This window comes from Lissotriton vulgaris, unplaced genomic scaffold (assembly GCF_964263255.1).
Source record: "Lissotriton vulgaris unplaced genomic scaffold, aLisVul1.2 SCAFFOLD_832, whole genome shotgun sequence".
Classification (NCBI taxonomy): domain Eukaryota; kingdom Metazoa; phylum Chordata; class Amphibia; order Caudata; family Salamandridae; genus Lissotriton; species Lissotriton vulgaris.
In genome coordinates this window covers 85616-103821 of record NW_028245555.1, presented here as the reverse complement: position 1 = coordinate 103821, position 18206 = coordinate 85616, and the positions used below count along the sequence as shown (strand labels likewise).

The window sequence follows — 18206 nt, the reverse complement described above, 5'->3', positions numbered from 1 at the left end:
TGACTGATGTTTTAATGGTCGTAAACGCCTAAGCATGTAGGACGTATATGATCCGGGTAAATCTAGGCCACACAGGCCAAAAGGACCAGGGGGACTGGCCATCGGCCCGGGCCAGGCGCAGACGGGCCCGCCTTTGGTGCGCCCGCTGCGCCCGCCCGCTGCGCGGACTGGAGATTCTGTTGTTTATATCCATCGTTGGAGAGGGGGGAGAGAAGGTGGGAGGAGGGTGGGACTAGCGAACAGCTAGACCGCCAGCCTTCCCCAGTCCAAGATGGCGCCTGAAATGAGCCTAATAGCGGTGGCGCGATGTCCAGTAGGCGGTCAGGAAGGAGCTTTGGGCGACGGTAATCTCGCGCCAAGGTGGGGGCCAAATTTTACTATTTTCAGATTAAAATATATACAATTTTAAAATTCGTTATTTTCAAAATCAATAACGAGGCGCTGTGCTACAATAACGGAAAGCGCGCAGGTAGCGCAGAGAACCCCCGGCTTCCGCCTCAAGGGTGAAGTAGAGTAAATGAGGCAAATACGTGAAAGGTGGAAGTAAGTGGAAGGTGAAAGGCAGGGCAGGTACACAAATATGGCTTTTTACCATAATTTGTGCAGAAATGTCACTACTAGAAAGTGCATAAAGAACAATTGATGGACAGAATGCAGAACAATGTCATACATTCACTCCAGTACAGAGATCTGGGCCTAAATCCATTGTTTTTTTGCTCCCCATGCCATTCCAGTTTGAACCCAGCCATATGCAAATCAGTCTTGACCCTGCACCCAATGGGAACAGTCCAACCCGAGCTGCCAGGCCAGGTCCTCACTGCACTGGAAACAAGGTTCCTAGGACCGGTTTCGGAGTTTCACCCCTCATCAGCCAGGATACCTTGACTACAGTGGCATGGAGAGCACGGGACCCAGGTCTGGTCATTCCCCTCCAACTAGGGATGACAAATGCAAAAAGACAGAATGCAGAACACCCCCAGTACAGAGATCTAGGCCTAAATGCTCACTTGGCCACTGGATCGCATAAGGGTGCACGGGGTGTAGATTAGGATCTTTCCCAAGTGTGCATATTACTGATGTCATTTGAACATGGTTGGGCCTAGTATTGCTAGTAATAATTCCCAATGTGATTTATGTTCAGAAATACATGATTTTTATGTTGTGTTGTTTATTATGTGTGTTGAATACAAAGATTATTTACATACATCATGGGTGAAGTCTCCTTTGTTGTGCTCAAGGTATTTATCATGAGTGAGAGTTGTGCTAATGTTTTACACATTGTCTCTGTGGTAAGCCTGACTGCTCAGTGCCAAGCTACCAAAGGGGGAGCGCAGGTTATACAGTTTGTGTAATCACCCACCCCTGATGGGAGTGGTAGGATCTGCCTGGCTAGGGTACTGCCTCAGGCAACCAGAACGTGCCAGATCCAATACTTATTTGTAGCTCATAGCTTGCTCTCCTCCCAAGATCTTAGGGTCCTTCTTATAAACAATAAATAAAGAGGAGAAATGTCTAGTATTTATGCCAAAAACACCAGGAAAAAGGCCTTTGTCTTTATTAAAAAAGCCTTCTCTCAACCACTTAGAAGAAAAGGACTACCAAGTCATTGCAACGCTTTCTATGATCACCAAAATTCTAGAAAGACATCTAAACATCTTTCTCCCAGAAGTCCTGGACCATAATAGCATCCTGGACAGAGCAAACTTGGGTTAAGGGACTCCCGTAGCATTGACACAGCGCTTGTAGCAGTCACTGAGGAGATTAGGGACATAGGCCCAGATGTAGGTAATAGCAAATCACCGAATGGTAAATACCGAATTTTACCGATTCGGTATTCACTATTCGGTAATTGCTATGTAGGTAAAATATTCGGTAAAAATACCGAATCGGTAAGATTCGGTAATGACCGATTCGGTAATTACCGAATCTGTATTTGCCATTGATTTCTATGGGCCTTGAAGCCCATAGGATTCCATAGCAACTACCGATTAGGTAATTACCGAATCGGTAATTTTACCGATTTTACAAGGGGGACAGGGTGTCACTTTGACACCCTGTTTCACCTCTGTTTCTGGCTTGTGTGCCATGTGACACACATACATGCCCTTAGGGCATGTCTGTGTGCCACATGGCACAGGTGTACATGCACAGATGTGCATGCACAGATGTGCATGTACACTGGAATTCGTTATTTACCATGGAATAGTATTCCATGGTAAATAACGATTCGGTAAGGGCCTGTGGCACTGATTACAGTGCCACCTACATACATATGGATTTACAGAATCAGTAAATTTACCGATTCAGTATTTTACCGATTCTGGAAATTTACCGAATCGGTAAATATACCGATTCTGTAGATATGAGGACCCCTACATGTCAAATCTCAAATACCGGCCGGTAACGGCCGAAATCGGCCGTAACCGACCAGTATTTGGCGACCTACATCTGGCCCATAATGAATAAGGGTGGCAAGTCTGCGGTGGTCTTTTTGGACCTATCTGTACCCTTTGACACAGTGAGTTGTGTGTTTCAGAAGCAACGGCTCATCGAGATCGGTATTCAAGGCTCAGCTTTTAAGCTGCTAAGTTCCTTGCTAGACGGAAGGGAACAAACAGTCAATTTGGGAGAGTTCAACTCCAAGCCTTATTTTACTGTGCGGTGTTCCACTGGAGTCCTCATTAAGCCCTACATTATTTAATATATATGCCGCCTTCCTTCTGAATTTGATTAGATCACACGTTTTTTCCACTGTATCTTATGCCAACCATACCCAGATTGTGGTATCCATGGATAACAACCTAGATACGGTGGCCACCCCTTTCAATGCATGTATGAGTGCAATAGTCTACTGGACGAGCGTCCATTCTGTGAAGACGGAGGTGTTCCTCTTTTGTCTTGACACCTACTTTTAGAATGATGCCTGGTGGCCACAGTCCCTTGGGTCACTCCCCATCCCAGTACCAAAAGCTAGGAATCATAACTGACTATAATCGTACTTTCAGGGATCAGACCAACCAACTCACTTCTTCTCCTAAGGAAAATTCTTCCATTTCTACCTTTCAATTTACAGAAAACAGTGGTCACCTCGCGGGCTTTATCAAAACATGACTATTGCAACGCCCTTTATACCGGTGCACAGCAGAGCGTTTTTAAAAAGCTTCAAAGACTACAAAATTCTGCAGTCAAACTCCTGAAAAACATCAAGAAATTTGAATCAGTCTCTAAAGTCATGGAAGAATTGCACTGGCTCTCTATAAAAAGGCTCCGTATAACAAAACGAGTAGCATTTAAAGCTCTCTGTATAGCACACAACACGCTTAATCACTCAGGGCCTGCTTTCCAAAAATACAACATCTTCTGAAACATTCCTAATTAGCCACTTTAATCAACCACAGCCAGAAAAGTGTCAATGGCGTTAATTCACAAAAGCCTCATGGGGTAGCAGGAGTGTCGCTTATGTTACTTCTCGTCTCTGGAATCAGATGCCTTGGCACCTGGGACACCAGCCCAATTTCCTTGACTTTCAGGAAATGCTGAAAAACCTGCCTTTCACTTCTCCCCTATAGGTCAGACACTAGGCAGACTGTGCAGAAGGCTCTCCCCCCTTCTAGAAAACAAGACACCCACTGACAAACCTGGCACTTTACAAAATTGAAATCAAACCAAATCATATGGATATGCCTTCACTACTTTCAGACAAACAAAGTAAATGTCCAAGGACACCAGCCCTTTTGCCTCTTTTGGGAACGGGAGGATACAGAAGACCCACCTATTGGGGTACTAGAATAGTCTGGTATCCCTCATTCCACTAAATCTCGGAGAGACTCTCAAGTGCACATGCCAGTGTCAGCAGGGGCAAGAACTAATTTGCATAGGGCACGCCCCCAATAAAGTTCAACACACACACCCCAAGTGTAGCTGAGCAGGGGTCTGTACCAGTGTCTATAAAGGGTACAATGCTTGTCCAAGAAGCAAGTGGTTACTGACCAGAGGCAGCATCAGAGATACTAGTTTTCAAATATATTTTTATAGGTTTAGAACCAGCTGAACACAACAGCAGAGCACTTCCAAAGAAGGTTTGTATTGTAGCTGGTGTTGTAGGTAGACCAGTGTGGTGTGTGGAATCTGCTCAAGAACAGATTACAGAAGCTATGTGTAAAGATGTGGAAATTAACCTCTGCTGTTGTCTATGATATTAGAAATTACATGTATGAATAATTTTAGTGTCTTCAAGCTATTTATAGTTACAATGAAATTAAAACAGCATGACGAACCCTTGATGGCATTGTTTTGCTAACCAGTCCTTTTGACTTCCCCACCCATATGTTCTGACTCCTCGAAGTGCATGACTTGCCTATTAGCGAAGCTGGCCATACTTCTAAGCACCGCCTCCATTCAGACCCACTTAATAGATGAATTGACACATTTCTATGCCTCTGGTCACATACCCATTTATGTGGTTGAGGTTGGTTGCCAGGCTAGGCGCCCTGGTCGAAGTGCTGCTGGATCTCTGCATGGAAGATGACTTGGATTCCACATCAACCAGCACCCCTTGAATCTTTTCCCAAGTCCGTGGCACTCCAAAGAACACAGTGGGTCGCACCTCCTTCAGTGTGTCAAACAGAGAATCCTGTGACTGGAGAGAGGACAGAGTTAGTTGTCTGCAGCATCCAAAGATTGTTCCATTTTTTGCATACCCTCGCTTTCGTAGGCTTATGATCTGAATCTTCCCTAGAATTATAGGTAAAGTTGCTCTTATCTAACACTTGTTTTTTAGACCAGGAGAAAGGAGCTGGCATTGTGAGACCAGGTTTACAGACCAATCCAAGCATAATCTAAGAAATGATGTATTCAAAAATAAAAATCCAGGGCTTGGTTTCGGCGTCAGAGGAAATGGTCGCAGCTCTGGAGAGCTCTGTAGGCACTTAGCCGCGATGGGAGTCTTTCAAGTGCTCCCAACGGCTGCCGGTTCTTCAAAATCTCATCACGCAACTGAGGAACGTCTGCTGCCTCTATAGATGCCTTCATAACCGAGCGGGGTGAGTGAAACATGTTTATTTTGCTTTCTCGATATCGGCAGATCGCTCCTGAGGCGTGACTGCCATTTTGTTCCCTCTCACTCCCGGTGAACGCTGCATATTCTCTGCCTCACTCTACTTTTTGACATAACGTGTTGTAGCTTAAAAAACGTTTCAAGCTGGAATGTTTGCCCTCATTAATGTTTTAATGTTTGGAGTAACGGAAGCTTAAACTCTTGACTGACTCTTTCAATATTTTCAGCCTAAAGTTTAAACCAACCTCCATTTTGACGTGGGTTTTACCTCACTGGCTTGCAACTTATTTTTCTCCTTACGCTACACTGTAAACAACATATTTTCTTTGGAAAACGAGTTCTTGCAATGTGAATTTCTACAAACAATTTGAGGAAAAAGACTTTCTAGATTTAAGGAGTGAATACCTCCTTGCTCTGTTTTGTCTCTCATATTCGCTCCTCAAATATACCGTCTATTTTAAGCTTTATAATACAGTTACCACAGTTAGGTCAGTGGTTCATCCAGTTTCATCAAGTCTTTCTTCTTCAGTGGTAACATTGGATTCCTTTTAGTGGATTGCTGTTTTGGAACTGTTATTCATAAGAATTTTTACTACAGCATTCTCAATTCACGTTTTAAGAGTTTTCAGCTTACCGTTTTGAATTTTGTTTCACTTTCGTATTTAACTCTCACTTTCTCAATGACAATGCCACGCTATAATCGAAATTCATCTCAGCAAGTTAATGCTGCCAAGGTGTCTTTGGAGATCATTAACCCTTTTCGTATTTTGCAAGAGAATTTGGAGGATGCAGCTAATGACTCTCTTTCTGCAAAATGCTCCTCTCCTCATACTTCTCGTCCAAGCTCAAAAATGTCATCTAAATTACCTTCTTCTTCTGCTTCTACATCAGGGAAATGAGTAAAAATGAATCCCCATCTCCTACTAATACAACCTCTTCTATATCTATGGAGCTTCTATTAGAGGAAATTTGTTCACTCAAACCCTACATGGCAGAAACAAATGCCCGCCTTCAAAGTCTCGAAGACAACTGGTCGCATACTGAACAAAAGGTTGAACATCTTGAGAAGACAATCGCTTCAGTTCAAGTATTCACTGACCAAGTTCCTAGTATGCACAGAGAAATTCAAAATCTCCAGCAACAAGTTGAAAATTTAGAAAATCAAAATAGGCGTAATCATTTACGCATTTACGGACTTGCAGAAGGTCTTGAAGGATCAAACTCCATATCCTTTTTTCAATCATTCTTACCTACGCTTCTTGGTCTCCCAAATTCTCCAGCTTTAAATATCCAACGAGCACACCGCCTGGGTCCAATTTCTCGTTCCTCTACTTCTTCTTCTTCTGCAGCAAAACCCAGGGGTGTTATCTTGTACTTTTTAGAGTATACAGATCTACTCAAAGTTCTTCAGACTGCTAAGCAGAAAGGGAAAATTACTTGGAATAGTTCTAACCTTTTCTATGCACAGGACTCCGCCAAAATCACTGCAGATCATCACAAGAAGTTTCTGGAGATGTGGCCTGCTCTTTGCTGCTTGAATGCTCGCTATGGCTTATTCCAACCGTGCCGAATTAAAGTGACTTATAACAATAAGACGATGAATTATGAAGACCCGGCTATGCTTCAGCAATTTCTAGACTCTTGTACAAATGAATCAATGTACATCACTCGAGCATAACTATTGAACAATACTACTCTGTATATTGGAGTGATGTTCCGTCATGATGTCTTTTCTGTACACCTACCCTTTTGTATTTTGCACTCTGTATTTTGTAGTTTGTATCTTGTATTATATTCTAATTTAGTTGTGATTTTAGTTGTTAATATTATCTCTTTTTGGATTCTTCTAGACGGGGATCTTGTGATCCCTTGACTTATGTGTTCTTCATATTCACTTGGAGGTCATTCTCCCCTTGCGCTGAGGTTCTTTGACTTCTGACTTTGTTCCGTATCTAGCCGCCATTTTGTGTCTCGTCGCCATTTTGTGTTGCCCTCACTCAGGCCGCACGGCGAACTGAGTGTTTTTGCTTTTCCCAGCTGCTGCGTGTCCTTTCAGTTAAAGAGTAACTCCATTGCCCTTGTTTATGAAACCGATGTTAGGGTCTGGTCGAGTTCGTTAATCCATGTCTGGGTTGACTGATCCCCGTCTCGACTGACTATTTGCCTTCTCCTATTCTTTCTTTACATTATCTTATCCGACTGGCCTTCACTATTCTTTTCGTGTGTTCTCTTGTTACACAGCTATCCTTTGAGGCACACAAATACGTCCTGCCACCTGTAAATTGGATTGTTGCAACCATCACTGATTAATTTGTTAGGAGGCGTAACACACGGGGTCTGAGAAAGGGGCGTATTTGAGATACTTGATAGCTTGTTTTCCAACTTTTCTCATTGGTCCGTTTTATATGTGTAATGAGTGAATTTCGTAAATGTGTTTTCCTATAAAAGATTGTGCGCCACGGATTGAAGTGGCAGTCTCCTCAGAACCCACCTTGTGTGTAACTTCTGGGATAACTGTGCTTGGCTGTAGCTAATAAACCTGGTTTCCACGCTCAACAGAGTGTCTTGTGTCTCTGTTAAACAAGGCAGGTGAACTCGGGGATTTAAGGCGTGCCCTGCGCCGCCAGACCCATAAGGCCCGGTTCTCCAACTGGTGCCCAACGTGGGGTGGCTTCAGTGGTAGCGGTTCAGGCCGAGGGTCGTGAGAAGCCCCGCAAGAAAATTCCAGAGGATTCACGAACCACGTCAAGCTACCCCTGTATGTCGAAGTGGACTGAAGGTCTTTTGCAGCATGGCTACTTCTTTCCGACGGGTGCTGACGACTGCTGCCCTGACTGCCTCCAAGCCTTGGACCCTCTGGTGATGACTGGTATCGCGAGACGTTAGACGTACCTCTGTTGGCGTGAGAAGACCATTTAGTTAAGTATTCATGGGTCGCGCTCGCATCTTTGTTTTGTTTTTGACTTTTGTTATTCGACTATTGAAATAGCCGAAGCCAAGGGGTGAGTACGTTTGTACTGTGTTCTTTGCTTTCACTCCTTGAAATTGGTAAACGGACCACTGTGCTTGAAAATGCCTGGTTTGAGAAGATTTAGGAAACTTTGTTGTTTTGGCTGTACTAGGGATTCCCGACTCGAGGACTCATGTCCGATTCCTCCGGTTGGAACTCCTACTTATGAGCTCTATTCTAAATATGGTGTTGGCCCCATTGCCTTTAATGAGGCATGGATCCGATACACGAAGAAAGATGGTGTTTTACGATGGCCCCATAATGGTAGTTTTGAGCCTGATGTTTTAGATAATCTGGAAGCAATTTTGTTTTAAAGGAAAGCTCGGCCGGCAATGTTTGACTCTTTCCGCCTCTGGCGTAAGGAAGCCAAACAGAGAGAAATTAAGCAAGCAAAAAGAGATAGAAAAGCGAAAGATATGACGATCATACAGGCTGCTCAGCAATTCAAGATAATGAGACTGAGCGAGCAATTGAAGTTTTAGACAGACAACATCATATGGCCATAGATAGATGCTACCCTGTGTTGCCTACTTCTCCACGGAGTAAGGACCCTGATGAAGATCCCTTGATGTCTCATTTGCTGAGATTGCCTCTAGCTTATGTACCAGGAGCTAATGCACCCGTATTATTGCCACCTGTTCAGCAACCTGTTGTTCAGCCAGGTGCTCCGGCTCCTCCACAATTGCCTCTTCCTGCATTACAACCTGCACCTCCTTTGCCACCAACTTCTGTACCTCAGTCTCCTTCACCTTCAGGTTCTCTTGTAATGGCTAGTTCTTCTCTTCCTTTGCTTAATACTGCGTCTCCAGTTTTACTCCCTACTTCTCCGATTCGTAATAGGTTAGTCGATACGGTCTCTGGTCTTTTCTCCCCCCTCTTTGGGCCGTTCAATAGCTTTTTCTCGAAGGCAATCCCGTAGTCAAATTCCAGATTCTGCTGAACGAGTTGTATTTGACTCACTTGCTCATAAATGGATGATGAGTGGTCCTTTGTATAGTGTACCCGATATTCTGAGTACCTTTCTCCAGTGGAATGCGCCTAGGCAGAGATACGTTTTTAACGTCATGTGTGACGCTCTTGTCAAAGGATGGGAGGATATGGAGTTGGATTTAACTCCTCAGGGTCTATTAGATATACAGGACAGGTTTGATAAAGGACTTATTGTGGGTTCTGAAGTTGAGGACTCTGTAAAGACACTTGTTGCTTTCAGATCGTTATATTCTTCCCAGACTAATCCTGAACCTGATCCTGCAGTTAGACAGAAAACGAAGAATTATCCTATGAGGGAAGTTCCTCCAGTCTGGAGAGAAGCAGTTCCGCAGGCGGGTAATATTCCAGGTGTCCCTGCTCATTTCCAGCGTATATGGGTATATGTCCCTTGGAAACAAGCTGAAATTTTAGCACTTAATCAGTCTTTACCAGACCCTCGTAAAAATCCGGCTGGATATTATAAAGAGCTGTCCCAGACTGTTGATGCATATATCATGAATTTGGCCGATATTGATATGTTGATGGGGAATGTAGTTCCACAAGCATTGTGGGCTCGGATTCGTAGAGAGGACCAGGACCACGCTTTGGGTGGTAGTTGGGCTGATATAGCCGCCACGGATGCAGCACAAGTGGGTGGTGCTAAGCCAGATGGTTTGATTACACAATTGCCTGGTAGAATAATCGCTTTTATGAAGACGATGATGCCTGCCTTACGCGTTAACTGGGATAAGTTAGCTGCGTGTAAGCAGAAGAAAGACGAGAGTGTCTCCGATTTCTTTACTCGTTTTGAGGAGACATTTATTGATCACAGTGGTCATGATATGAGTACTGAAGGTGGACAGCAATTATTTGTGGATAAATTCGTATTTAACTTACTTTCTTACTTTCTGAATTGTCCCATAAGTTGAAAGACTCCGAAAGTTCTTGGGCTGTTTCTTCTTCTGCACAGATATTGGCCACTGCTCAGTATTATGAGAATAGGGATAAAGAAGAGAAAGATAAGATGGAGAAGAAGACTAAGGAATTAAAAACGAAGGTTGTTCTTCAACAGGCTTATCCCTCTCGTTCTGGCCAATGTCAGTTTCAGCAGCCTCCCCAGCCTCAGAGGTTGTTACAGAAACCTGAACTCTTTGTTCCGCGACCTTTGCTTGGTCCTAATCAATGTGCCTATTGTAAAGAGGAAGGTCATTTTAAGAATAGCTGTCTAGTTTTATTGCAGCGTAATGGTGGATTTCCAGGGCCGCGAGGCCGTGGTGGTTTTCAATCAGCACCTAGTGGTAGAGGGCGAGGTGCGTTGCCTCAGGGACAGCGTTCCTTTCCCCCTCAGAATTCTTTGAATTATTTTGATCAGCAAAATACTCAGTTTGCGCTATATTACAATGACGATTATTATGTTGAGAGTGAGGTTCAGGATTTTCATTCTAGTTAGGACAGCCATGGACAAAGTAAGGGAGTCGTATCAGTTCCAGTGGATCAGAATGGACCTTATGTTGAAGTAGTAGCATTGGGTGTTGCAGAGCCATTTCTATTGGATACTGGTGCAATGAGAAGTTCTATCATGCATTCCAATCTCCCTGGGGCACCTTTGTCTGGCTTAACGAACGTTTCTGTGGGATTCTCTGGCGCCCCAGTTTCTAACCCGGTTTCAATTCCTTTGCCTCTTTTGATTGGTCTTATGAATTGGAAGCTCCGCTTATTCTAAAGACTGGTTGCGGAGAAAACTTGTTGGGTTTGGACTTGTTGAAACGTCTTCATGCAATGTTGAATTGTTCCCCCTCTGGTGTGCATCTTACCTTGGGTGAGAAATTGGTCTCCCCTACATATCTATCGAAAGATCGGTTTCTGCCTGAATTGCAATGTCTCCCTGCTACACTGTGGGCTACAGGTCCGAATGATGATGGTCTGCTACAGATTCCACCCTACGTGGTTACTATTAAAAGTGATGCTAAATTGCCACGTATTCCTCAGTATAAGATTTCTAAGGATGGTGAACGAGCTCTGTTGGCTATTATCTATGATTTGGTTCAGAAGGGTGTGGTGGAAGAGACGAGAGGTAATGTTTGCAATAGTCCTGTTTTGCCTGTTCTCAAACGTACTGACCCTTCTCAGCCTCCTGTATATCGCTATGTAATCGATCTTCGGGAGGTCAACAAGATTGTTGTCCCCCAGTTTCCTGTTGTCCCAGATATCACTGCTTTGCTTACTATGATACCAGCTTCAGTGGCATGGTTTTCGGTTATAGACTTCAAGAATGCCTTCTTTAGCATTCCTATTGCTGTGGAAAGCAGGGATATTTTTGGTTTCTCTCTCGGAGGTAGAAGTTTCCGGTTCAAACGTGCACCTCAAGGCTATTGTGAAAGTCCCTCCATTTACAGTCAGGCTTTGAAATCTCAGCTTGATGCTTTCATTTTGCCCCCAGGTGCCACTTTGATTCAGTATGTTGACGATTTGTTGGTTGCTGCCGAATCGGAGGATATCTGTAAGGATGCGACTGTTTCTTTGTTGCAACATTTGTCTGACCTGCATCATAAGGTGTCCCCCTCTAAGTTGCAATATTGCCGCCAAGAGGTTACCTATTTAGGTCATCTCTTGTCGAAGGAGGGAAGGCGGTTGACCCCAGAACGAATTCAAACAATTGCACAAATGTCTGTGCCATCCACACAAAGGGAGGTGCGTGCCTTTTTGGGCATTACCTCTTATTGTAGGCAGTGGATCCCGAATTTTTCCTTGCTGGCTAAACCTCTATTGGCACTCACGTTGAAAGATACACCACAACCTCTTCCTTGGACTGATGAATGTCAAAAAAGTTTTTCTGACTTACGTACTGCCTTGTGTTCTGCCCCTGTGTTAGGTACTCCAGATTACAGTAAGCCTTTCACACTCTACGTTCATGAAAGAGAAGGTTGCGCGTTGTCAGTTTTAACGCAGCAATTTGGAGACAAACAACGGCCATGTGCCTATTTTTCGGCTACGTTGGATCCAGTAGCCAAGGCGTTGCCTAGTTGTCTCAGAGCTACAGCAGCACCAGCAATCTCTATCCCTCAATCTGCTGGATTGGTATTAGATAACATTCTTGTCATGGTACCACATGCAGTAGATACTCTTTTAAATAGAACGAAGACACAACACCTTACGAGTGCTCGCTTGTCTGGATATGAGCTGACGCTCTTGGCCAGCCATATACACATCAAGCGGTGTAATACTTTGAATCCAGAAACACTGTTGCCCATTCCGGATGACAAAGGCATTCAAGAACAGCATGACTGTTTTCCCCGAAAAGAAGAGGAGACGAAAGGCAGAATAGATCTAAAAGACACACCACTTGTGGACCCGGATGGAATCCTCTGGGTGGATGGGTCTTGTTTCAAGCTTCCAAATGGTGAGACGACTGCAGCCTATGCTGTCACCACCTTGTATACGGTAGTGGAGACAGCACGTATTGCACAGAATTGAGCCCAAGCAGCTGAATTAATTGACCTGACGAGAGCGTGTGTGTTGGCTAAGTGAAAGAGAGTGAATGTTTATACTGATAGCCAATATGCTTTTGGTGTGGCTCATAGTTTCGGTCGCTTGTGGAAGGAAAGAGGATTCTTTACTTCCCATGGGACTAAAATACAGCATGGTCAGTTGGTGACTGACCTTCTCGAATCACTTGCTCTACCTACACAGATAGCAATAATCAAGTGTAGTGCCCATAAGAAGATTACTGACGATGTGGGTCATGGGAATGCTTTTGCAGATGAAGTAGCGAAGGAAACAGCGAGAGATGTTACAAGTTGCATGTGTGTTGCGGGCCCTGCAAGATGGGTCAGAGAAGGAGGAATGTGTGAGGACACGACAAAGTGTGAGAATGATTCAAGAAGAGCTACTGAGAAATAATTTAGTAAGTGGAGAGAAAGCACAGGAATGTTGGACTCGACTGGGTGTTGGACGGAATTGTCAGAACATCAGCGTTGGCTGTTACCAGACGCCTATGTACTACCTGTAGTTACTATGGCGCATGGTCCAGCCCACGTCAGTGCAAAAGGTATATGTAAACTTTTGGCTCCAGTATGGCAGAATGAAGGAATTCCTAAATGTGCAGAAAATGTGGTGAAGCATTGCATTGTTTGTTTAATGCATAATCCAGGAACGGGAACCCCAACTCCAGCAGGTCATTTTGCTCCTCCTACCTATACCTTTTGAGGTATTACAAATCGATTACATTCATATGGATCATTGTAATAACCTCAAGTATGTTCTGGTGGTGGTGTGTGCCTTTTCCAGATGGGAAGAGGCCTACCTCCTAAAGGGCCTTGTCTTGTCTACTGCCAAAGTGCTCTTGAAGGAGTTTTTCCAGAGATTTTGTTTGCCGCGCATTGTCTGGTCTGACAATGGGAGTGAATTCGTAGGCCAAATCATGCAGAAAGTATATACAGGTCTTGGTATTAGGCAGAAATTCCATGCGGTAAACCACCCTCAGTCAGCAGGTTTGGTGGAATGCTATAATGGCACTCTCAAGCTCAAATTGGCAAAGATTCAGGCCAGCACAGGTCTTGCTTGGCCTGATGCCTTACCATTGGCACTTCTGTCCACGAGAACTACTGTGCATTCTCGTTTAGGTCTTAGTCTGTATGAGGTTGTTTTTGGGCGCCCAGCCAATGTTTGGGGTGTCCCTCGACCTAAAAAGTATTCTGATATCCCATACCCAATGCTGATTGACTACTTGCATGACCTCACCACTAAATTACGTGTTCTTCATCATTGAAAACGCTTTGCCAGAGGCCTCTGTGGATCCAGGTCACTCCATCCAACCTGGTGAATGGGTCTGCGTGAACAATTTTCAGCGGAAAAAGAGACTGGAACCTCGTTGGGGCCCGCTGCGGCAAGTTTTATTGACAACCCGTACAGCAGTAAAGGTCGTCGGGAAAAAGAACTGGGTCCAAGTCGTGCATTGTAAGAGGGTACCTTTGCCTCTACCTTTTGATCAATGGGTTCGTAGGGGCATGAGTGATAGTGAAGGCGAAAGAGTTCCTCGATTTGTACCTTTCAGTAGTGCACGCATGGACCAAACGAACTCTGAGAAAGAAGACGACGACGTGTTGTAAGAAGCTGTGAACACGGCCAACCCAGAAACTTTGTTTAAAGATCAAACAATCCCTAATAAGACTCGGTATAATTTGCGACCAAGAATAGTAAAGGACAATTGAATTTTTCTTTTTCTGATTACGTTTTTTCTTTTCTTTTTTTAGAGACATTGATTCTTCCTTTTTTTTCCACTATCCATCAAGTTGCAGGGTCACGGGAGGAGTCTTAAGCTGTGACCTGAGTAGTGACATAGGTATGCAGGACTTGCAGTGTCATAGGACGACTAACAATCACAGCTAAGTGATCTAGGAAGATTGCCGTGAGCAACTCTTTAGAGTATGGATACAAAAGTGGAAATTAATGACCAAAATTTGAAAATTTCAAGTAAAATTAAGAAACACTTGGTTAGTCCGAGTGGCATAATATTATGTATTTTAATATGTTCATGTGTTTCATTAGCGTGTGTAAGCTGAGTTGTTTATACTATGCAGCCATCACCTGTTCCAACTTCTGTCTCATTATCTCTCTTTACTACTGCCTCTCCACATCCGTTTCATACATTCCCAGAACACGAACAAATTAGGCGAACCGAATATTTCAATAATTCATTTATTCAGTTATTGCATCAGCATCAACTGGTAATGAATACCACTGATTGTTGGGTCTGTGGGCTCATGCCTCATAATACAGAGAGAGGGATGCCATATTTGTTGTTTCCGTTTTCCTATGAAGGCTCCGGTTGGGCCTATCTGGCTATGTTTTCTAATGTCTATCAGAATCAACTACGGTATCCTCCTGGTAGTCCATAAGGTGGTGGAGCAGATTTCAGTCATAGTTCTTTGATAAAGGGAATAGTGGTTATGACTAGAATTGCTGAGATCAGTAAGATTCCTGTGGATGAGAAAAGAGCTTATGATGGCTGCAATATAACTCGTTACAACAAACATCTGTTATTTCAGCGCCAAGAGGCCCGTAGTGGTGAACGTGCGCTTTACAAATACTCATGTTATGTGTTATGTGTTATGTTACTAGACTCACAGATAAGGCTAGGCGAAGGAGATCCCCATCAATTTGGACTGTGCCTCATCGAGGTAATTTCTGTCTACAAATTAATGGTCAGAATGTTAAGAATCAGCAGGAAAGGAGTGTTTGTTCCCATACTTATGTCTATACACCTCAGATTTCCTCACCATTAGTGCCATCACAAGGCACATATTTTATCTGCCATGATAGAGCTTATACATGGCTTCCTACTTACTTTTCAGGAACTTGCTATGTGGCTTTTCTTCTTCCTCCAACATATACTGCTCCTTCAGGCCATCATAGGAAAAGGTGTGGCAGAGGAGTTATTGATTCGAAAGACACAGCAGGACAAGAAGGAGGTGACTTTATTAAAGGGTTGCTTCTTTTCTGGGGCCCAATGGCCAATAGCAGAGACAACAAGTTTGTGTTGTTGAGGCTACTATAAATGTAACTTCTGGAGCCTTGAGTAATCTGACAGCCGAACTTTAGGCAGATCGCCTTATGACTTTGCAGAATCGAATCGTTCTAGACATTGACCTTGCAGATCGTGGAGGAGTCTGTAAATTGGTCGGGTCTAGTTGCTGTGTTTATATTCCTGATTATGCTCCTACGGTATACCAAGCTATCTCCAAGTTACATATCATCTCCGAGTCTATACATCAGCACACGGGAGATTGGTCGAGATTGGTCTGTGATGGAATGGTTTTGGGGACTACTGTCCACATGGGTATGGAAGATATTAAATTTCCTTGGAATGGTTTTGGCCATAATTTTCTCTTGTTGTCTCCGAGTACAGTGTGGACCTGCCATCTGTGGTCTTTGTGCTACCATGTGTGTCCCAAAGCCTGTGTCACAGAAAACAGAGAATATTAAAATGATGTTACAGCAACAGCTCGATGACCTCATGGCCATTGACATCGACTCAGACTAACTTGAGTCCTTGGTGTTTTGCCTGAGTAATCGCAAAAGGAGGGTCTGAGGTTCTTTGATTTCTGACTTCGTTCCGTATCTAGCCGCCATTTTGTGTCTCGTCACCATTTTGTGTTGCCCTCGCTGAGGCCGCACGGCGAACAGAGTGTTTTTGCTTTTCCCAGCTGCTGCGCGTCCTTTCAGTTAAAGAGTAACTCCATTGCCCTTGTTTATGAAACAGATGTCAGGGTCTGGCCGAGTTCGTTAATCCATGTCTGGGTTGACTGATCCCCGTCTCGACTGACTATTTGCCTTCTCCTATGCTTTCTTTACATTATCTTATCCGACTGGCCTTCACTATTCTTTTCTTGTATTCTCTTGTTACACAGCTATCCTTTGAGGCACACAAATACGTCCTGCCACCTGCAAATTGGATTGTTGCAACCATCATGGATTAATTTGTTAGGAGGGGTAACCACACGGGGTCTGAGAAAGGGGCATATTTGAGATACTTGATAACTTGTTTTCCAACTTTTCTCATTGGTCCGTTTTATATGTGTAAGGAGTGAATTTTGTAAATGTGTTTTCCTATAAAAGATTGTGCGCCACGGATTGAAGTGGCAGTCTCCTCAGAACCCACCTTGTGTGTAACTTCTGGGATAACTGTGCTTGGCTGCAGCTAATAAACCTGGTTTCTACGCTCAACCGAGAGTCTCGTGTCTCTGTTCGACAAGGCAGGTGAACTCGGGGATTTAAGGCGTGCCCTGCGCCACTAGGCCCATAAGGCCCGGTTCTCCAGCGCGTTCCTATGGACTCTTCAGTTCGGTGTGCTGCCTTCCTCATGTGGTTCCACTATCCCCAGTCTCATGGTTTTCTTGTGGTATGTCTTTTTTATGTCTTTTTTCATTATCAACTGTTAATATTGAATCATATATTTGTTCTTTGTTTTCTATTCTTTTTGCTGTTTTCTCACTTGTTTCTCTCCTTTTTCTTTTCCTGTATCTTTATCTCTATATTTTACAATACTCCTTTTATAAGTACTCCTCTTATACTTATCTTTTTCTTCTCCTTCATCCTGAGTCTATTTCACGATCTTTTCTGCTCTATTTTCTTTCCCCCGGGTAATAGGAATCTGAATTCTTATACTGTTTGCATAATGACATGTTCTGTTTGATAGATGCTATTCAACTGCTTTTATAATAATTGTGCATGTTCTTTTTAATGGTTTACTTTTAGAGTTGTAACTTGGAAAGTTAAAGGAGTTAATAATCCCATAAAAAGACAACGTGTGTTATCCCATTTAGCTAGATTGAATACTGATATTGCTTTAATTCAAGAAACTCACCTATCAGATGCTGAAGCAGCTAAACTGAAAAGAGGTTGGGTGGGACATATTTAGTCTTCTCCAGCTTCAGGAAAGAAGAATGGTTCATCGATTTTGTGTCATAAAAAACATCAGTTTTCAGTTGTACATCAGGAACATGATCTCGATGGCCGCTGGGTAATTGTTTAAATTACTTATTGATCAAATACCCTTAGTATTATTTAATGTTTATGCACCTGTTAATATTGATAATACGTTTTGGACTCAGATATCTGACAAACATCTTATGTTAGATGATGATTGTTACTTTTGGAGGTGACTGTAACCAGATTCTCGACCCTATATCAGATGGACATTCATCTGTGAAATTCTCCAATACCAAGATGCACTCACAATTCACCTCTGCCATACGTCGTAAAGCTTTAATTGACATCTGGAGACTTTGTAATCCAGATCTACAGGAGTATACTTTCTATTCTCCCCCTCAAAATTCACAATCAAGAATAGATTTTCTCTTCTTCAGTAAACCCTTGTCTCAGCTTGTCTCTCATGCTGAAATTGGTTCTATCCTAATATCAGACCATGCTCCAGTTTTTGTAGATTTTGATTTGCTCCCTTTTTCCCCTCATGCTGGTAGATGGCGTTTTAACAACACAATATTATCAGATCCTAATTTCACAAGCAAATTCACCTCCTTTACTTCTGAATTCTTTTCTTTTACATGCACTCCAGACTCTTCTCCTGTAATGATGTGGGACTCTTTTAAAGCTGCAGCCAGAGGATTTATCATGAATTTTGTTTCTCAGAAAAAAAAGTTTTTTGAAGCC

General features: G+C 43.3%; 1 protein-coding gene across 1 annotated transcript in view; it reads right to left on the bottom strand.

The window, feature by feature from the left end:
• The window catches only part of LOC147666349 (long-chain-fatty-acid--CoA ligase ACSBG2-like), a gene marked incomplete at its 5' end in the record, with an annotated part of 191942 nt that overhangs the window by 151515 nt on the left and 22221 nt on the right, over positions 1-18206 (bottom strand). The window contains one exon of the mRNA XM_086949102.1: positions 4452-4639. Coding sequence (XP_086805228.1) covers positions 4452-4639 — 188 coding nt within the window. The remainder of the gene's footprint in view (positions 1-4451; positions 4640-18206) is intronic.